This window comes from Phragmites australis, chromosome 5 (genome assembly GCF_958298935.1).
Source record: "Phragmites australis chromosome 5, lpPhrAust1.1, whole genome shotgun sequence".
NCBI lineage: Eukaryota > Viridiplantae > Streptophyta > Magnoliopsida > Poales > Poaceae > Phragmites > Phragmites australis.
Genome location: NC_084925.1, coordinates 7621790 through 7643809, shown reverse-complemented (window position 1 = coordinate 7643809; position 22020 = coordinate 7621790). Strand labels below are relative to the sequence as shown.

General features: G+C 45.1%; 2 protein-coding genes across 2 annotated transcripts; one reads left to right on the top strand and one right to left on the bottom strand.

Annotated features, from left to right (window-relative positions):
* The first annotated feature begins 1254 nt into the window (after nucleotides 1–1254).
* LOC133918651 (cytochrome P450 711A1-like) lies at nucleotides 1255–3693 on the top strand. Its single transcript, XM_062362624.1, has 4 exons — nucleotides 1255–1590; nucleotides 1716–1865; nucleotides 2062–2974; nucleotides 3071–3693. Exons 1-4 carry the CDS (start codon nucleotides 1337–1339, stop codon nucleotides 3398–3400), a joined length of 1647 nt encoding a protein of 548 aa, XP_062218608.1. The 5' UTR covers nucleotides 1255–1336; the 3' UTR covers nucleotides 3401–3693.
* A 726-nt stretch (nucleotides 3694–4419) lies between these two features.
* On the bottom strand, nucleotides 4420–10594 carry LOC133918650 (uncharacterized). The gene is made up of 8 exons (XM_062362623.1): nucleotides 9943–10594; nucleotides 7067–7169; nucleotides 6918–6983; nucleotides 5510–5674; nucleotides 5320–5416; nucleotides 4943–5069; nucleotides 4761–4864; nucleotides 4420–4689 (listed from the first exon to the last, which is right to left on the bottom strand). Exons 1-6 carry the CDS (start codon nucleotides 10529–10531, stop codon nucleotides 4953–4955), a joined length of 1137 nt encoding a protein of 378 aa, XP_062218607.1. The 5' UTR covers nucleotides 10532–10594; the 3' UTR covers nucleotides 4420–4689; nucleotides 4761–4864; nucleotides 4943–4952.
* Nucleotides 10595–22020: the final 11426 nt, after the last annotated feature.

Sequence of the window (22020 nt, the reverse complement as noted above, 5' to 3'; positions counted from 1 at the left end):
CATATTAAAAAAAATGACCAGGATGGTTTTAAAGCCTTAATTGAATAGAACATACTGTTTCGTCAAAAACTGGATGCCATGTAGTGTAGTTTCAACTTAGTTCAAAGGAAATGTTATCATGTACTGATTCACGAACAACTTGCCACTTACAATATTTACAACTGTTGACTGGTGAGCAGATGGATCGGGTAACTATGTAGTGTATAAATTCATAGAATCACAAAAAGAGTGAAAGATACTGGCCACTCAAGTATGGTGGTATCATAACCGTTTTGTCAGAATCATAGTGTCAATGCCAGCCTACTTGGAATCTGGAGATACTTGCAAAGTTTATTCCATTCATACAGTGATTAGCAGACAGCAATTTTGACGGTAATTGGTCAAGATCACAAGCATGAAATAGATGAGTGAATTTCTTGATCACATTACAGTGCGGCATTGGTGCATTGGTCTGGTCTGGTCCATTCGATTCTTCATTCAAATGTGATTTGTTATTTTTGCCATCGTGTCTCATTGTCATTGCGACATGTGCTTTAAAATTTGTATGAAGTCGACATATAACAAGTCCATTACCAAACCCAATTTCCATGAGAAAACGATATGACAAGAACAAAACTTAGTGCTTTCTTCAGTCTGTGCTGTCGTACTGACGCTGGCTGCTGGTTGATATATTTGGGTAGAATTCATTTTCTATGGTTCACTTAGGTGATTTGACTCTTGTAAAACAAATCATGGATATGTATAGCGACAGTCCATACAATTTGTACTTTTCTGATTTCTCTCGTACAATTCTTTTACTATTATTCGGTTATAAAAGTATAACAAAAATATGACAAAGTTACTTCTCCTGAGCCAAATAGCTGCAATTGCTCCTGTGGCCCATTCAGAACAGTGTCTGCAACTCAAGAAAAAAATCATCTTCTAATTTGAAGCAATGCTTAGATCATGCAAGGAAAATGTGTATATGTAAACTGAAAATAGTTGCCTGTAGACAACCTGTAGTTGATAAACATCTTATTAAACTTTTCATGGAAATGAGAATTCAGAACTCGTGTAATTAGATTGACAAGATTACCTGAGATTTTCGACAGACCCTGGATTGGTAGCTGCCGATGTGTCACCATATAATGCCTGTGATTCCTCTGATTCATCGATTGTATGGAACAGATCCACTGCCACATCATCATCTGACGACTACGAACATGAGGACAACAGCATCGGATGATATTTGCCTCACCCTTTATAAATTGACAGGCGCAGCACAAGTTGAACACCAGAACACTGAGCAGCTAGGTAGCGCCTCTCTTCCACACGTTCCATCGTGCAAGCTTCTCCCATGGAGATTGCAGCCAGTTGCAATGGTGCAGTAGAAGCCGGCCCTGTTGCGCACCGAAGTGTACCTGTTCTGGTGCTGGTATCTTTACTGTCTCTGCTCAGTGCATTTCTGATATACTTCTATGCACCCTTCTGGAGTGTGAGGAGAGTCCCGGGGCCTCCAACCCGGTTCCCTCTGGGCCATCTTCATCTTCTTGCCAAGAACGGACCGGACGTCTTCCGCGCCATCGCGAAGAAGTACGGTCCAATCTTCAGGTAATCCTTACATTCAAGTGGTACTTCATTTGTCAGACTGTGGTACTTCATTTGAAGAATCTGCAGAGTTAGGAGTGGTAAGTAGTTGGTGCTAATGGAGAAGACGGCAAAACATGCATATGCAGGTTTCATATGGGAAGACAGCCACTGGTGATTGTGGCCAATGCCGAGCTGTGCAAGGAGGTTGGCATCAAGAAGTTCAAGGACATCCGTAACCGGAGCACCCCGCCGCCGACCGTCGGCTCGCTGCACCAGGACGCCCTCTTCCTCACCAGGTGCCAGTGATTTCTGCTAACTGCATGAACTGCCATGGTGTATCTGATATTCTGATCGATGGTGAGAAGTACATGGCTTAAATATGAGCTAGATGGAGAAAGACCGGGATGTTCAGAGAAGGCGAGGAAGATTTTATTGTCTGAAACTTGCACGAATTTTGTGAGTGAGCTCAGCAAGGTGTGCTCATGATGCCAGGGACTCAACGTGGTCGGCGATGAGGAACACGGTGGTCCCGTTGTACCAACCGGCGCGGCTCGCAGGGCTCATCCCGGTGATGCAGTCGTACGTGGACGCGCTGGTCGCTAATATCGCCGGCTGCCCGGACCAGGACTGCATCCCCTTCTGCCAGCTATCGCTGCGGATGGCCATCGACATCATCGGGAAGACGGCCTTCGGCATCGAGTTCGGCCTGTCAAAGAATGCCGCGGACGACGGCGGCCGCGAGAGCGACGGCGGCGAGGGCGACGACAACGTCAGGGAGTTCCTGAAGGAGTACAAGCGGTCCATGGAGTTCATGAAGATGGACCTGTCGAGCTCGCTGTCCACCATCCTCGGGCTCTTCCTCCCGTGCATCCAGACGACGTGCAAGCGGTTGCTGCGGCGGGTGCCCGGCACGGCGGACTACAAGATGGACGAGAACGAAAGCCGGCTGTGCCGCCGCCTCGACGCGATCATCGCCGAGCGGCGGCGAGACCGGGCCGCGCGGCGCGACGACGGCACCGCCCCGTCGGCCCCACTGGACTTCATTGCGGCGCTGCTGGACGCGATGGAGAGCGGCGGCGGCGCGAAGGAGTTCGCGCTGGAGGACAGGCACGTCCGAGCGCTGGCGTACGAGCACCTCATCGCCGGGACGAAGACGACGGCGTTCACGCTGTCGTCGGTGGTGTACCTGGTGTCGTGCCACCCGCGCGTGGAGGAGAAGCTGCTCCGGGAGGTGGACGGCTTCGCGCCGCCGCACGGGCGCGCGCCCGACGCCGACGAGCTCCAGAGCAGGTTCCCCTACCTCGACCAGGTCATCAAGGAGGCCATGAGGTTCCACCTCGTCTCGCCGCTCATCGCCAGGCAGACCTCCGAGCTAGTAGAGATCGGCGGCTATGTCCTCCCAAAGGTATGTAGGTATATCACATTCGGGATCGGCGCCGAGCGGATTGAGTTTCTTGCATCAACCAATGAACATGACGAAGCGTGTGCGTGTGCATGGCAGGGCACGTACGTGTGGCTGGCGCCAGGGGTTCTAGCCCGGGACGCTGCGCAGTTCCCGGACCCGGAGGAGTTCAGGCCGGAGCGTTTCGCAACAGATGGCGAGGAGGAGCGGGCACGGCACCCATACGCGCACATCCCCTTCGGCGTCGGCCCAAGGGCGTGCATCGGCCACAAGTTCGCGCTGCAGCAGCTGAAGCTCGCCGTCGTGCAGCTCTACCGCCGGTACGTGTTCCGCCACTCGCCGGCCATGGAGTCGCCCATCGAGTTCGACTTCGACCTCGTCCTCGCCTTCCGCCACGGCGTCAAGCTCAGGGCCATCAGGAGGGAGTGACAGTCCTCTTGGAATACAAGTTTTGTACAGGAATGTATGCTTCGGTTTAGTCACATTGCAGCTTGTTTAGTCCCAAGTTAAGGAGTTGTGACGAAATATATTGCAGCTTGTTTAGTCGCAAATTAAGGAGTTGCAGGTACAATTTTTGTACAGGAATGTATGCTTCGTTTCCACATTCCAGCGCCATGTTGTCAGACGCAAGCATGAGTTTGGCCCATTTCTACTCATAAAACAGGGCACGTTGGCCTGCAAGAGCTACAATCGTAGAACAAAGCACAGGGAAATCCATATACATTTTGAAATAAATTAATTGATCACTTATGTTTCCTTGGACGGAAAGTTCCACTAACCATTACATACGCACAGGCTATTAAAATCGTTTATTTATGTTTAGATTCATGTTAGAGAGATAGATGAAAAAAATCATAAGATAAATGAGAAAATCATAAGATAAATTGATATAAGATGGGAGAAACAAACAAGATAATCCGTGTATCACACCCCATGCAGAGTTGCATTTCCCATGTTCCCTTTCCTACATGACTTCTCTGAGGCTATTGTAATTGTTTGTACAGCTTATTTCGGTTTCCTCTTTCCAGCACTATGCTGTCAGATGCAAGCATGAATTTGGCCAATTTCTACCCATAAAACTAGCATTTTGGCCTCCAAGAGCGTCAATAGTAGAACCACTAAGGAGAAATTCCATATGCGTTTTGAATTTATTTTTTTTTTTTTTTTTTTTTGAGCAGATAACTTATTTTTCCTTTCCTACGTGACTTCTCACTACTCTGAAGTCATTGTTGTCATGGTCTTTCCAAGACATGCCTTCCCCTAAGCCGGCCAATAGGCACTTCTTGGTCATCAGTAGTGCTTACCAGAATTAAGTGAATAGTTGGATGTAAACTTCGTTACACTTCAGGTGCCGAATGGCTTTGCCCAGCTGCCATCAAATTGCAAAACAGCGAGCTCTTTCTGGCAAGTAGACAACGAGTTCATGGGTATCAAAATGCCACACATGCTAGAATGGAAAAGGAATTACTTTCAAAGTTGAGATCTGCACAATCTTTACAGATAGGGTTCGGGAAGGCCAAGACATGGCCAACAGTAACGCCTTCCTGGCTTTTGTAGTTTACAAGTAGTGGTTTTTGAAGAAGCTGCTACTTTTGTATAAAAGAAATGAAAGAAACATATGAAGAAAATTAATTTAGAAAAGGTTAAGGTTACAAAAGAACGTTCTACTTCTACAAGGGATGCATGGAAATACACGATTGTGTTGTACATAGAATCACCTACCAAAAAGGAAATCGCGGGGTTATATATATTTGATGCTACAAACTGATAAGTAGCTTAAGTGATATACCATAATATGTTCTTGCAGCCAGTGGACGAAACCGACTGATCATGGAAATGATCCATTCACAGCAACCAAGTGTTCTGAAGTTGGTGATTCCACAAAACTTTGTGCTGCGACAACATTAAAGTCATGGACTTAAAAAATTAGCAATTATATAAGGCACAATACAAGCTTATGTCCTTACATACCTTAAAGGAACTAACGGAGCTCATCATGAAATCCATAATCATCTTCTGTGAATAAAGCACTGTAAAATACATAGGGGTTCTCGATCATCTCTTTCATACTCAAATTTCCATCTTTGTTCGTGTCAGCCTACAAAGGAGAAAAAGGGTTACTAGATAGAAATCGCCAAGTCTTTCTTGAGAAGCATACGCCGCTAGACTACAAAATTTCTCTTTCAACTTAATTCTAGCCGAAAAATTATTACAATAAATAAGTGCAAGTTGCTTCTCGAACACCTGACAAATTTACGCAGAATCCACATTACATGTTTATGATGGCACTAGAGAGAAAGAAACCCCAACTTATCCTGAAAATAAAGCAATATGCAGCCTGCTGTTACCTGTGATATTACGTAGTCGGCTTGTTGCTTGGCATAGAAGTGTTCTGATGGATGAAGATTTCCTATTATAGGCTTTAGCTCATCAGCTGACAAGAGCCTTCAAAATGCGGAAAACCCTCCCATGTCAGTCTGACAAATTCTTTCTTCAGTTCTTGCAAACAATTTACATCACTGAAGTTGTAATATTTACCCATCGTTATCCAGATCAAGCTGTGAAAATGATTTTTTAGCTGGTGCATCAGAGCCATTGGAGTCATCTGTTGAACCTTCGTCATCATAATGTCGAATCGAGTAAAACAATCCACTGAAGAACTCTTGGAAATTGAGCTTTCCATCATTGTCTTTATCTCTTTCCCTGGATAGTCAACAAAAATTGGATGTTAAAATGTTGATCACGTTAACATGTCCAGCTGAGAAGTTCAAATATATACATGATTCTGGCAGGGTTTTAAAACCATTTCAGTCAGGATAACCAGTTTGATACCAACTAGTATGCTATTGCAAATAATATGGACAATACACAACCCAGGCATGGAGTAGCTGGCTTTGATTTGATTTTAGTGTAGCTTGGTGGACTTTATGATTCTTCAAAAAACACATTTACCAGCACAAATGATGTGGAACTAGACAAGAATCAGCATGATTTTTTTAGAATAAACGAATCAGCATAAATCACTCATAACAAACCAAATTCAAAGCACATCTTGAATTAAAGCCCCGTAATTTAGTTGTTAAACTGCCTTGTTTGACAGTCAAAAAATTCAAAATAATGACCCGTGACGAAGCATGCAGGTGTTTGACATAGATGACAAATCAAATACTCCTATCAAACTTTAATAATATCAAGTAATAACATAACAAATATGTAGCCAGAATCTGCTCCAGCTGTAATCAACTACCCATTACGTAACACCAATACTTATGTAGCAATGTAGTATCAACCGCACAGTACGAGCAATAAGAATTAAAATAGCCGATGTAAATTAATTAATTCCATGATAATATGCACCGTGAAGAATGTGATCTGATGTGAAGTTTCTTTTACAAACCTATAATGGCACAGGAAGTGATTTATCACTAATACATCGGGCCGTCAGCCAAAACGAACAAACTCAATGACCTTTCACTAGACTAAATTTTGTGCATGCTTATAAATATTAAATTAGTGCTAACCTCACATAAACTACTTAGCCAACTACCATTTCTTTCAAAGAGACCTGCAGTTACTAGTTAGCTAGTCAAATCCCGACATAATTTACAACCCTGGAATTCACACTGTGTAGCAACTAGCAATTACCTCATAAACATTATCATTTTATTTATATATACTTTTCTGCTACTATTACTAATACCTTTTTTTTTATTTTTTTATCCTCTTTATTGGTGGATCTTGTTGGATTTCATCTCTAACTTAACCCAACTTGCTTGGGACTAAAAGGTTTTGTTGTTGTTGCTACTTTTCTGCTACTCTAATTTTGATAAGAAAATATCTAATTTTATTATATTCGAAAACTCAGGAAAAAAAATATCTTCATTGTTCTTGTGCAGAACTGAAATGCAAACATGTAAGGAAAAAAATTTGGAGCGAAAATTTGCACCTGACTTCTTCTTTGCACAACCAATGTATTAGCTTTGGGTTGGATGTGTCAGCTGGATGTAAAAAGCTGCATACAGTAAACCATAGTAAATACTAAATTCTAGGTAGAAAAAGAAGCTTACAAAAAGGTGGTCACAGAGGAAGTAATACTCGTTAAACTCAGTCAGATTTAGGAAGCCGTCACCATCCATATCTGACGCATTGAAGTGCTCCTCCTTCCACCATCCCACTCCATCATTGGTTGAGTTATGATCTGGACATAGGCTGGGCTTAGCGCTTAAATCATTTAGGCAAGCATGTGACAATTTAGTTGCGGCAGATCATGGTCCATTGAACTCCTTCCATCATCCCACCCCAGCATAGGTTGAGTTATGATATTGACGTACATGGGACTATTTTCTATGAGCTTGGCAGGCATGTCTAAAGGTTTTTCATCCCAAGTGATATATACAACTTGGTTAATCCGCGTGAGAAGTTCAGAACTATCCAGTCTGTATTACATACAAATATTTGTTCAACAGGTATGAAAAACTGAAAGTTCGATGCTTACAGATTGACCCAGGGAACAAACCTTAAATGCACAGAACCAATATTTTCAAGATACATCAGAACAATTGTTTGGTGTTGACTCAAGGCTATATTCCATCATTGGAAAATAGAAAGGTTTCTATTTCCCAAAAACAGCTTATCTCTCAATACCAGAGAAGTGTAAAGTTCGCTACTTCAGGCATAGGGACCCTATGTAAAACACAACACATTTCTTAGAACAACAGGTAAGAGCCCATGTTTCATTTTATTGAGAAAAAAAGAGGAAAATGGAGTGTTCAATTCACAACGTTATATGTAAACACCTGGAAATTTAAGTGAAACATATCTATGATGCCTTACAGAACTAGCACTTCTAGCAAAACGGAAATATGAAACTTCAATTGCTTGCCTTCAACATGGCTGAAGTATACACAGTAAACATGCTAGCAAAGATAGATTATTGTTATTATTGGAGTACATAACAACATTATGATGTTAATTCGTTCACATTTTCATTCTGTAAATGACTTGACATCAAAATGTACCCAAGAATTTGCTCATGGATCCCTACAAAGATCGATTATTGTAATTATTAGAGTACATAACAACATTATGATGCTAATTCGTTCACACTTTCATTCCGTAAATGACTTGATATCAAAATGTACCCAAGAATTTGCTCATCAATCCCCAAATCTGACATCGACAACACGATCAAACGCATCTTGGCACCAAGATCAGAGCTCACCCAGCTAGTCAGCTAGCATTGCAAGATTAAGTAGCTTCTCAAGAAACGAACTTCTTAAGTAAGCATACAAGCCTAAATTTAGCACAAAGAGCTCGAATCGTATATCTACATACCGACATGTTGGCCCAGCTCCTGGTACTCACGCACTCTTGTTCTGTGGACACAACTATCACAAAGACAAACACACGCGAGCACTAGCTGGAAGATGAACGCAAAGACCAGAGAAACAAGCACACACTTGGCCTGGCCGCAACTGCTTAGCCAGATTTTCTCCTTGCTTCTTTCTTTTTTGTGTTGTTTTTGCCTAATACAAGTGCTTAACTTAAATAGACAAGTGCTGAACGCCCAGGCTTCCGAGTCCACCGGCTCGATCCGTCTTAAGCGCTACACGTTCCAACGTGCACATGACTAAATATGCATGATCCCTATCCTAATGCATGCACCCTGTAATCTCGGTGGTCACATCTCTAACCGAGTAGTACATCGCTCACTAAATAACTACCATGCCTATGGCTAACACACGTTCATGCATGACTCACTAATGCAACGTGCAAGCCTCAGTAGACATCCATGCACACGTATGAACTCACCTAATACGTGAGCAGTACAATGCAAGATAAATAAACATGCATGCAACAAGATTAACACTAATATTCACCCCCTTAAGCTTGTTGCATCAAAGCAATGCCGGTTCATCATCAGCATCTGCCATGATGAGATGTGCGTTCTCCTCATTCTTCAATTCTTCCTTCTTCGACTCGGGACATTCCCAAGAGAAGTGCCCATAGTTATTGCAACTATAGCACCTCACCTTTGCCTTGTCGAACTTCCGTTTCCCACGACTTCGCCCACCACCGCCGTTGGAGCTACTGGAGTGACCCTCGCCTTCTCGCTTCGACGATCGGGCCTCCCACTCGGCCTTGGTGAGCAGCAAGTGCTCCTCGTTGCCGTCATCGCGCTTGCGTATCCTCTCCTCATACACTTTGAGGCGACCAATCGCCTCCTCGAATGGCATGGTGTCTATGTCGGAGAATTGCTCGATCGCAGCGACCATCTGCAAATACTTGTCAGGCACCGAGTGGAGTAGCTTCTTCACAAGCGCTACATCCTCCATGGGTTCACCAAGCCCACTGAACTTGTTTGCTAGGCCGCTGATCTTGCCAGCAAACTCATCAATGGATTCGGTTTCCATCATGCGCAGAGCCTCGAACTCACTCTTCAAGGTCTGCAGGCGTGCCTTCTTCACCCGATCAGCACCAAGGTACCTTGTCTTCAGGCTTTCCCATGCTTCCTTGGCTGTCTTCTTGTTGGCGATCTGTAGCAGCACATGTTCGGGAACAGCCTGAAAAATACAAGCCAATGCCATCTTGTCCTTTCTCCTTTCCACGACTACCCCTGCCGCGGGCTCGACGGCGTCCCACATACCTTGCGCCTCCATGTTGGCCTCCATCTTGATCGCCCAGGTGGAGTAGTTGGTTGCCGTCAGCATCGGGTAGCACAATGAAACACCACCCTCCTTTGTTGCTTGCGCCGTGGTGATCGCCATCTCCTTGTACTGCAGATACTTAGGCATATAACTACTACACTAGCTCTGGTACCAATTGTTGGCCCAGCTCCTGGTACTCACGCACTCTTGTTCTGTGGACACAACTATCACAAGGACAAACACACGCGAGCACTAGCTGGAAGATGAACGCAAAGACCAGAGAAACAAGCACACACTTGGCCTGGCCTCAACTGACATACGTACCGTCAAACCGCCACGCCCAGCTGGGCCGCTCGTACTCGGAGAAGGCGACGCGGCCGTCGTGGTCGCGGTCGTGCAGCTCGAGCTCCCGGGCGGTCCGGTGTAGCACCTCCCGCCGCGCGGACGCGAGGTTCCAGGCGGTCAGCTCGGCGACCGTGACGGCCCCGTCGGCGGGGCCGACGTCAATCTTTGGGAACAGAGCCTTCACGCGGCGCGTCACGTTGAACCGCGCTGCGTCGTTGATGTAGTCCTCGTCGGCCTCGCCGTCGGCGTCGGTGAGGTCGTCGGGGACGGGCGCCGCCTCCATGCCCGGAGCGTGCAGCCCTGTGGCGGCAAGGCGCTCCCACTCGCGGTCCTCGAGGCGGCGCTCGAGGTCCGCGATGACGGGGTCGAACGGGATCTGGCGCGCCGCGCGGTCGCGGGCGCCTGAGCGGAGGCGGAGGCGGCGATGTGGAGGCGGGTTCAGGGACGGGGAGGAGGGCGAGAGGCGGAGCAAGAGGAAGAGGAGGCCCGCGGAGGCGAGGCCCAGGGCAAGAGTTAGCGCGACGGTGGACGCCGCCGAGGGCTTCCTCGCCGCCGCCGGCTTCGCCATGGCCGACGAGTCGCGGCGCGGGCGCCTCTCTCTCTCTCTGTTTTTTTTTTGTGCTTTGCTTTGAGAAATGGGAAGAGCTGCGGTGATTTGGGCACTAGCCCACTCTCTACTGTACTGTTCGTAGTTATTCGATGACATGTGGGCCAATGTTACGTGGGACTACATGTCAGTTAGAGATTCTAGATGAGCATGGTTTACGCAGGTGATTGGGGATGGTGGAGGTGAGGTGATAACGTGGATGGAGGTAATGGAGGTGGGGTCCACGGGGAAATCGTGCCTGGGCTTCCAGTGAATCTCGCTCAGGTACGAGGCCGGTTAAAATCTTGGACCAATTTGGGTGAATTTTTTTTATTTATATATCTTTTTATTTTCGAAAATTGTAAATACGTGTGTCCATTTTAAAAAAATTCAGGTCTATACGTATGTCGTCCGGATCTGCAAGCGGGCGATATATTTAAAAATAAAAATAATATGTTATAATGTTTTTAAAATTCAAAATATTATTAAAATAGTCATAAAAATTCTAAAAAAATTATTGTGTAGATATCTACCTCTCCAAAAAAATTAAATAAAAATGTGATCTTTAATATTATGGAGGCAACGGGTCGGATTGGGTGCGGGGCGAGCAGAACCGTGGTACCCAGAACCTACGGGTCCCCTGTGGGGACGAGGGTAGGTCGGGGGCGGCGCTCAAGGGCGGCGGTTAGCGAGAGACGCTCAAGGAAGAGGGGAGCGAGGGCGACGCTTGGGTACAGAGGCGGGCCGGGACCGCCAAGGGTGGGGACGCGGATCTAGCGCCCGGAGTTGACGGCGTGCGGGCGAGAGGCCGACGATGGGCGAAGCTAGCAGAGGATGAGACCCGGTGAAAAGATCCTGGCAACAGAACCGCCGGTGATGAGATCCAGTGGAACGATGGCGTGGTGCAGCCGAGCGCAGGGGGAGTGCGAGAGGAAGCCAGTGGCGTGTGGGAGGATCCGGTTAGACCGGGGCGACGAGCTCAGGCAGCGGTTCTGACCGGGCAGACGGTAGCAAACGAAGCACGTCGGGAGGAGGAGCCAGTAGTCATGGAGCGGGCATGACCGAGCGCCCTGACAACGGATCTGGCCAAGGGTGGCCTCGGCGTGGAGGCGGAGTGGCCTAGGGTGTGGAGTATCTGACTCTCAGCTGCGCTGAGATGTACTGAGTACTGAAGAGGTAGGGTTAGGTGAGATAGGTTGAGTTAAAAGTATTGAGTTATGGTGTGTTTAACGGATATACCCGTAGATACCCATGAGCGTATTAAAATACATGTGTCCAACCTGCGATTTCACGGGTACACGACCCGCCGTACCCATATGCAAAATCTTAGACCCGTGCCCACGCCCGTCGGGCATAATACCCGTGGGTAAGATTGTCATCTCTATTTAAGATGAGAAAAAAAGGTAAATTTTAGGAATGCTGAATTTTATCTTTTTGTTTTTTATTGTATAAGTAATTATTTTACTTGAAATTTTTTTAAGAGTTAGATTATAGCATCTTCTACATCATAATTTTTTAAAAAAGAATCATGACTTTTCGATACGTGTTTTAAATTTTGAGGACATTAGAACATATTATTTTTTATTTTTAAATATGGCCTGCTGGAGCGTATAAATATGTAAATTATTAAAACACACACATATTTGTAATTTTCGAAATTAAAAATATATAAATAAAAAGGTTCAATTTGGATGAGCGATGATCTGGGCCAAGTGTGTGTAGACACAAAGTCGTATGTGCTCATGTGGGTAACAGGGGCGGAGGGGAGAGAGAGAGTGTGTCGTTGCTACGGATAGCAGAGAGCGCGGGGAGAGAGAGAGAGGCAACTTCGCTCGCGACAACTCCATTGGAGATAAGCACCTACTTATCCTACATGGCAAGAAAAAACGGTTTTCCTTTCGGTAGCACAATCTCAAACACCTCCATTGGAGATGGCCTTAGGATCTTTTGAAAATGATGCGATGGCAGTATCCACTGGATGTTGATCCACAAAGATGTCACCTACGTGATTGTCAATCAAAAGGGGCAGAAAACCCAATTCTTCTTAATATAGAAGAAGTATAGTTGCTGATGATGATTAAGTAATTAATAATTATATATATAATATAAATATGGTATATTTTAAGAACATGTATCTACCGTATACATGTTCTTAAACTGATATGAGAGGTCATAGGTAAATAAGATATATGCTAATTTTCCAAATATTTTATCGTGTTGTATCTGAAAATCAATCCTAGATTAGTAAGAAATCTTTCAAATATCTAAAAGTAATATAATACAGAAATATTACACTCAAAATTTTCAAATATAGTATGACTTTTTTGCCCTGACTATATAAGAAGAGGAGAGTATGTCAAGGACAACTGAAGCGAGATTAGGACCTAGCCCAGAAAAATCAAATTCGAAGCAGAAGGTCGGATAAGTAATACAAAGTAATACTAGTTGGATATGAACAGAGACAATCCATTGAGATACACAATAGAGTTATGCTGTGACGAGATTTATCCGATATGGACTTCAGGATTTAGAGCACGAGATAACTTGTTGAGATCTTTATAATTATATTAGACATATCCATTATAATTATTTTTTCTTAAGATTAATAAGATACAAAACTATTATCTTAAAGGAGGTCTAAACCTATATAAGATCTCAATCTTCTTCAATATGTACAATTAAGAAACAAACATATCTGCTTTATATAAATATTTAAATAATTAATTTTACCAATCATTGATATATGCATGTTTCATTTTTTCTAATAATCGAAACAGAGCAACCTTAAAACCCGTCATGCATTACCACTTTCTTCTTTGCCTTTCTAAAAAATTCCTAAGTTTCACTTGTTCTATTTTCCACTAGCATTGTTGCAGTAGTCGCTTCATGCGCATCGTGTCACACCTCTTTTCCTTGTACTATTGTGATCCCAAAGTACGAAACGTATACAAGGTCTACTATTAAGGGTAGCTCCAATAATAATTGTTAACTCTGATTTTATATGTACGGTGAATATAAAAACTAGCTGCTAACTCTTATTTTATAGATGCAGAGGAGATCTTAAAGAGCTATCTCTATTAAGATATAACTCTAAGTATGAAGCAGGTTCCACCTCTAACACATCTCTCTTAATAATTAGAATTAACTGCTAGCTCTGACTATTTAAACTGCCCTTATAGTCAATATGCCATTTTGGCTTTTGCTATATCATCTTCCCGTAGATAGTTAATCGCAACCCCATATTGCTGTGATTTAAGACAATTTGCAGAAAACCACTGCTATCGACAGTGGCAGATCCAGCCAAAAAAAGAGCTAGGGTGAACTTACAAAGTGAGCATAGATTGTGATCAGAAAAATACCTCAATAAGTCAATAATGATTAATCATTTTGAATTCTGAACCCATCAAGCATTCAAGCTAATGGTTTCCAATTTTCCATCAATATTAAGCTAACTTGCTAATTGTTGTTACTGTTAGCATTGCTAGGCTTCCATTAGAAAAATAACTGCTAATTTCTAAAGACCTAAAATGATAGAGTTATAGCATTGCAGATTTGCAGTTATACTTAAATTTATAAACAGGTGAGTTAGGTATACAATGCTATCTTAGACTTCTCTGAATTCCTTTCCTCTGTATCTAGATTTATATGCAATTACCTGAAAGGCTAATTGTAGTCCAAGATAGCATTGCAGACTTGCAGTATACCTAAAATTGGAGAGCAGATTGCTAGTTGACATAATCCAACACATGATGAAACTTCCTACTAATTGTTTCGGTTGACCTCTCAAAAATATTTGCAACTTGGCAAAAGGATTGTGGAGCACCGATAATCCATAAAAACATTCCCAAACTTTCAATACAACTCATACCTCTAGTTGACTGCAAACCATAATCAGACACCATAATCTTCATACCCTTATTCAAATTAAGGTCAAATCTAATTTCAAATTGAAATTCAAATACTTCTAGTTGAATTTACCAAAATCGTCCTATTATTTTATTCCTTCATGGGCCGCTTTCTTTCTTTTTCCTTCTGCGCAGCCCAACAGCACACCAGCCGACCCAACATGCCCTCTCTCTCGCACCTGGGCCACAACACGCGCCGACCCAGCTTCAACCCCCCTCCCCCCACTTGCTCGCCTGGCCTGACACGCGTGCATGCACTCGCCAACCCAACCACGTCGTCCCTCTCCTCTCCCACTGCCAGCGAGCCTCGCCGACCAAGGCTTCTCCTACCTCCAGCGCCGCTCTCTCTGTTCCCGGTAACCGCCCACACTGTCCAAAAGTAGCCGTCGCTTTTCGATGCCATTAAGGCGCTGACAACTTCAGTACCTACCGTACATAGTGGCCGGTGGCTACACTGCCGCGCTGCATGTTTTTCAGTAGGTGGCCATCGCGTTTCTCAACGGGGAGCACATGTTGCGCCAGCTCTTCACCTTCGCCTCTTTCTCCTCCTCTCTCTATTAAAGAGGAAGCCCGACCCTCCTTTTCTTCTCTTTTCCCTAAATCCTCTCTTGCCCAAATCTTCACAGCCGTCGTGGCCTCCCGCTCAGAGTTGAGGAGCAAGAAGGAGGAGGTTAGCTAGACCGTGTTGTCAGCTTAGATAGAGAGTGCTGCTGCCCGCCCCCTCGGGAGCGCCACGTCCTCGGAGCCCAAAGCAAAGGCCACCGTTGTAACCTCTGTCGTCGGTCACCTTCTCGCCCCTTCTAGCCTCTAGTGAGGACTCCCATGCCCCCTTCATCCTTCGGTGTTGCTAAGAGCTTGGAGTTGTCCGCCTTCACGTGGTTTGCGGGCTTGGAGCCAAAGTTGGCAGTGGCGGTGAATCCCTCATCGCCGGTGCTCCTTGCCCCCATCTCTATCCGGCCTTCAAGCTGCGTAATTGTGGCTTAGTTTATGTTGTCTTGCAGGTGGTCTAGAGCCTTAGGAATAGGGTAGGCACTACCTTATTTTCCCAACACCACTGTGACCTTCAGTCGCCGCCTGGGCAAGCTCTTGCAACCGCCCATCAGCGGGGACCGACAAAATAGGTTCGTGAGCCCGCATAGACCACCAGCCCCTATCCCTTGTCACAGCTCCAGTCCCGTAACTAATTTCGGCGAGAAGATCAGTGAGTCATCGCAGCGGAGCTGCGCCTGAGTCCTGTGCGCTGCTCCTTCTCTCTACGCCGGCAGTCGAGCAGCCCAGCGCGCCAACAGCTCGAGCCAGCCCATCATTCGAGCTAGGCTAGCCTGGCCTTCACCACGGGCCAGCCTACCTATTATGCCCCAGACCCAGTCCAGCCTAGGCCCAGCCCAGCCCAGCCCAGACGAACCCAGCCTAGCATTATACAGTGGGCCCACCTAGGTACTATATATTGGGCCCCACATAACTGTTTAGTGGGTCCCACCTATGGGCTCCACACATGAATAGTATCATTTTCTAATTTCTCGGTTTAATTCTAGGTCAAATCTTTTAGGAGTCATAACTTCTCCGTTATGACTCTAATTTTGGCGATTTTTTTTGCCTAAATTCATCTAAATTCAAGATCTATCTTTCTATCATAGTGTAACATTCTTTAGGGATCATTTGGTATTCAATTTAGTATTATTTGATTCTTCTCTAGTATAGGTCGTTGTTGATCATTGTCGTGTTTGCAGAACTAGAGGAGTTCGTTGAGGAACTTGAGAATCCTAACTTGACCAAGGGTTAGAAGAAGACTTCAGAGAAGCAAAGTTCTATCTCCATGATCATTTTAAGCCCATGTCTTGCAATAATCTAATTGATCAACTTAAAACATGACTTATTACCGCATGTGTTATGTATTGTACTATTTTCAATTGCTTGAAGTAGTTACACCCTATCAAACAATTGCCATGCCTTAAATGTCTTATCTAGAATACATATCACCCTAGAATTTACTTATCATTATATATATATATATATATATATATATATATATATATATATATATATATATATATATATATATATATATATATATTAACATCAGACGACGTCTTGCAATCTAGCATGCTTAGAATGGAATACATCTATTCGGAGATGTCGCTAGTGGAATACATGTCTTTGGAGATGTCGTTTCACTGTTTAATCAATTCAACTCATATGCCATGAATATTTGGTGATCATGGAATATTGGTGTGGGATATGACGGGTGGTGTGTAAAATAGGTGAAAACTGTTTTGGCGGGGGTAAGTAGAGTAGTCCTCCGGTAGAGGATACTCTTAGGGCTTGAGTTGCCTTTGTAGTATTTATTGCCAACTGAAGATGCATGTCCTGGCCGTATAAGTACTAAATAATTGTGCCGTCATGCTAAGCCACCCCATTGCAACCATGTTTCCTGTATGCATAGGACATAACTTTTCTTTCTCCCGATCGAGTTGGACATTCTACTTGGAGGGCGATGGCCAACGAGGACACAAGTGACTATCTGGCTCTCTACTTGAGGGTTATAGGAATGGTAAAAGTCTAAAGGGATTTGGCATCGGGTACGAGGTCTTTGGTACTTGACATGTCTCGAAGTAGTTATCTAGCAAGGGAAGGTGATTGAAGTATCTTGGTATGATTCGCTCCTGCACTTGCAACTGTTGGAGGCTGAGCATATCGTGTGTGTACAGTGTACAACATCTATAGAGTGTAAATCTATTCGAATAGCCGTGTTCACAGTCATAGACATGTAAAGCAATGATCTCACTTGGTTAGACTCGGGACATGTGTATATTTGATGCGTGAGTGTGCGGACTAGATGTCTGTGTGATGAGGTTATTGGCTCAATCAGCCATGAGCTGTGTGGTACTAGAGGTATACCAGAGACAATGATAAAGATTGTGGAGTGAGGTATAGCCCTTCCCATGACCGAAAATCCCCAGATATACATTGTTACCTTGTTTAAACAGTTTCAAAGTTATCAATAGAGAATACAACTAGATATCTGCATGAAAACTACTTTACATTGAAAACTAAATTGTAAAGCCTTATCCTTGCGAAATCCTTTATACATCTATCAAATCCCTTGCAATAGTATAGGACTTGCTAAGTAACTTCTGTACTCATTCTTGCTATCATTCAGATAAAAAAGTAGATACCAACTTCACTAGAGACGAAGGCGCAGATAAGGAGTAGATTTAGTAGTCACGTTCACATCCTAGCTGCATGTGGCTTTAGGTAGTTGTTCCGCAGTGCTTTTGATGGCCGGTATGCTAGGTTTGTATTATATTGTATGGTTTGAAGATATGTTGTACTCTGTAACCTTAATACTTTTATGTACGACATATAACTGTGATGTCACAATTCTTGTACTATGCATATCAGTTACTTGATTCAGAGATTAATACAGGAGGCATAGTAGATCCTGGGGAAGGGGTCTTATAGTCACCATGCAATGCCCTTGAGGTAACAGAACTTGAACTTTGCATGTTTTCCAATATGCCTTTCATCACCCTAACCATAGGATTCTTCCTCTTCAGGATATCATTATTGAAGCTATCCTTTCTCTTCAATGGCTTGCCATCCTCCTTGTTGAGATGGTTGTCCTCTTTGGCTATTTTCACAAGGTCATCCTCATCACTCAGTACGTTGTTGATATTATCTTCAACACCTTGACCCGAATGCATGTAGAGGAGCCATCTACATTACTCTTGTTAAACATGATCTCAAGCTCCTTGAGGTTCTCAGGTGGACCAATACGAAGCTTCTTCCATTTAGAATGTCCCTGAAAAGTGAAATGCATATATATTTTTTATGTGATATAAAGGTAGCCAATGTATTGTTAAATTGATGAGCACAAATGTGTACCTTTGTGTTCTTTGCCCACCAGTCCTTATCAGCCACTACCATTCCTTTGGATTGATCCGATCCTAGTCCAATTGCATTACAAGTAATAGAAACCCATAAGCCATTACAAGGTGCATCGTAGATGGAACCCTAGCCGTTGTCACCCTTCCTGCAAGTTGGATCGAGAGAATAGAAGACGAAGGGGGTGGGAGAGGAAAGATGGGCTACGACCTGGTGTATATAGATGGCAATTGCGGGTAGTTTCATCAAAATTCCAATGGCAACCTCATATCGCAGCCCCCATAATCCAAAAGCCAGAATCCATAAGCACCTCTGGACTGTATTTTGCCCCGCAATACAAATGGAGAGGTTGGATTCTGAGAAGCGATTTTAAAAAGCTACCCATTTGTTTCAGCTTCTGCTTAGTGTGGTAGAATCCATAATCACAAAGCCGAAACAAATATGTCCTAAGCTTAATCACCCAAGATTAAACTATGTACCACATGTCACACTAAACGCCACACATGCTTGTCCAAAGGCACACATCCACCACAAATGTGACAACCACATAAAGGGTTAAATCTAAACCACTGTTTAGATAATCTCAACACACTGAGCAGACTGTACTCACACACCCACCACACACTAAGCATATGACATGAGCACTTGATATCATGTGAGTTATGAATCCAGTAACCCCTTTTGATAGTACGGCTGTCAATCCTATAACCCGATCTCCCACCAAGCATCTTGAGACCGGTAAAACTAAAAAAACCTATTCTAGTTATACCTTTGCCTCGAGCCATCCCGTCGAACTCCACATCATCCGAGTCCCGATGCTTCTTCTAAGCTTGTCATCAACTATTCACTTGAGCTTGATGACGATGTTTATCCTCGCTTCCCATCTCGATCATCTCTTGATCTTTCAAAAGCTTGATAAAGTTCACTTCATTGCTTTTCATGCACCAAGCATGGAAGACTTCTCTCTTTTCACATCATCTTCATCCAATTCACTACTAAGACATGAACTATAAGCATCAAACATACAAGTTGTCCACTAAGATTATCTTAATATTGCTCTTCAAACTAGGCATATTGAATATCTCACTTCAATACTTGTCTTTATATGGAACCTATATCCACTCACTCAAGCACATAGTAATTTGGTTAGCCCATAAAAGCTCAATTGACAATCTCATACCTTTAGTCACTTGATCTCCACAAATGACTTAGTTTTCACGCTTATCATCAATCTTCTTGAGTCCACCCTAGCTCGCTGATGTGTCTTTTCACTTAAGCTTCTTCTTCATCACATGAGCATCACCTAGAGCTCAATGACTTCGATGCATCTCTTTGATCTCATGTCATTTCTCAACGAATACATAATTTATCACTTATGCATCTCCTATAAACAGCCTACTAACAATTCTTAACATAATTGTTAGTCCATATGTATTATCACCATTTACCCGAGAATCACCTAAAGCTCATTCATCTTGTTGCATTTCTCTCGATCATATAGCATTCCTCAATGAATCCATATTCAATTATCTATGCATCACCTATGGAAACAATTCTTAACATAATTATTAGTCCATATGTATTGTTATTAATTACCAAAATCATATTTAGAGGCTAGATAAACCTTCAGAAATGCAATATACAGACCCTATAGGCTATAGTGGTGAGTTGTTGGCCCAACAAGGCAACAAACAATGAAAGTGAAACAATGTCGACCACCCGTCGCTGGCCTAACTTAGTTCTTCTTCAACCACTAGACAACGAGACTACCAAATGCTGAGACCGACCGCCAAATCCATGGGGCTGCCAGGGGTGAAGGGTTCCGCCACCGGGTGTCAGACCCCTTTTTTAGGATCTCATATGCCTCCTATATTAGTCTCTAGATCAAGTAGTTAATACACATAGTATAACAGTTGTAGTATCACAGTCAAATTTCATACATAAAGTATTAAGGTTACATAGTATAAAAAGGTTTATAAACCATATTGTATATTATAAACCTGGCCTAACGGCCAACACAAGCACAACGGAAGACAACGACCCAAATCCACAAGCAACTAGGGTGCGAACGTGACTTCTAAGTCTACTCTTCATCCTCGCCTTCTCCTCCAGCGAAGTCACCTTTAGTCTCCTCATCTGAATGATAGCAAGAGTGAGTACAGAAGGTACTTAGCAAGCCTTATCTACTTCAAGTGTTTGATAGATGCATAAAGGTAGTTCAAGGATAAGTGTCGGAGGATTAACTCCTGTCGCAGGGATCCCGAGAGACCCCTTTTTAGAGATTCGGCCGGGGGGATTGTCGGTGTATCAGGAACCGGGGGTCCCTGAGTCCTGAGGCCAGGCCAGCTGTCCGCCACGTGGCACCACCCCGCGAGGTTCCCCCCGCGGGGTGAGGAAAGTCTAAGTCCCGGGAATAAAGTGCTCGGGGAGGCGCCTGGTCGCCCCCGAGCACCCTAGTCCCCCGACGATCAGAAGGGCTAAGCCCCGGGAGAGAGTGCTCGGGGGCTGCGCGCAACAGCCCCCGGGCGCACGGTTCCCCGAAGGTCAGTATAAACGCGCAACAGCCCCCGGGCCCATTGGCAGGCGATGGCACGGAGACTGCGGATGGGCCCTTCGTCGCGAACGAGGCCGAGGCTGGTGTGGACGCCACATCGCAAGCTTTCGAGAGGTGGCCCTTTAGATCCGGGCCTCCAGTACGGCCCAACGGGGAGATGAGTGGACGCGCGTCCATACAACTCCCGAAGGGCATGACAACGGGACGGGCGGCGCGCTCGGCTGCCGCGCAGATCGAGGAAAATACGTCTGGCAGCCGCTAACGCCGCAAGACCAGTGGGAGATTCGCCTGGCAGTTACGTCGACCGAGGAAGCCGTCCCACCGAGCGAACCGTTGGCAGGCGACGTTTGAACCTTGAGATATAAAAGGGGAAGAGGATTGATCCGCCCCCCCTCTTTACGCCTTCTTGCGATCTTGCTCTTGTCTCCTTCATGCTCCGGAGGCCTTAGAAACCCTTCAGGCGATCGGAGCGCTTCTCCTCCTTCCTCTCCACCACCAGACAACCTCCCCTCCCGTCGAGATGCCGAGAGCCGGGGGAGGTCACCGTGACAGGACTCCGGACAGCGTACTGCCGGAGTCTTGCCTGAAGAACGAGGAGGCGGCGGAGAAAATCAGGAAGCTGCTGGTCCCCGAGGGCCAGGAGGGGGCCGCGGTGGTGACGCCGGCGAACTTCCCGCCGGCAACAACCGTTCCCGAGCGCATCGTCTTGTTCACGTCTTTTGTGGCGGCGGGACTAGTGCCGCCGTTCTCAATGTTCTTCCTCCAAGTCCTCGACACCTACGGCATCCAGCTGGTGCACCTGAGCCCCAACTCCGTCGTAGTGCTGGCGGTGTTCGCGCATCTGTGCGAGATGTTCGTGGGAGTGGCGCCTTCGGTGACACTTCTTCGACATTTCTTCGTCCTGCGGTCGGCCGGGAAGAAGAGGGGGTACTCCACAGTGGATGTCGCGGGGTGCTACAATTTTCGGCTGCGAGACGGCCTGGGGGAGCAGTACATCCCCCAGGTGCTGCGCAGCAAGTGGGAGGAGTGGCGGTGGGACTGGTTCTTCGTCGACGTCGACCCCCATGATCGTCTCGTCCTACCGGAAGTGGCGGCGGAGTCCCATAAGTCGACGTGGGAGGTGCCGC

Excerpts from the sequence above, each read along its gene's own strand:
- LOC133918651 (XM_062362624.1), top strand. The coding sequence starts at position 1,337 with ATGGAGATTGCAGCCAGTTGCAATGGTGCAGTAGAAGCCGGCCCTGTT. Across the intron at positions 1,591-1,715 it reads AAGTACGGTCCAATCTTCAG|GTTTCATATGGGAAGACAGC; the intron begins GTAATCCTTACA and ends ATGCATATGCAG. Across the intron at positions 2,975-3,070 it reads GCGGCTATGTCCTCCCAAAG|GGCACGTACGTGTGGCTGGC; the intron begins GTATGTAGGTAT and ends TGTGCATGGCAG.
- LOC133918650 (XM_062362623.1), bottom strand. The coding sequence starts at position 10,531 with ATGGCGAAGCCGGCGGCGGCGAGGAAGCCCTCGGCGGCGTCCACCGTC. Across the intron at positions 7,170-9,942 it reads CTGGGCGTGGCGGTTTGACG|ATCATAACTCAACCAATGAT; the intron begins GTACGTATGTCA and ends GCCTATGTCCAG. Across the intron at positions 5,675-6,917 it reads TTGTGCAAAGAAGAAGTCAG|GGAAAGAGATAAAGACAATG; the intron begins GTGCAAATTTTC and ends TTGACTATCCAG.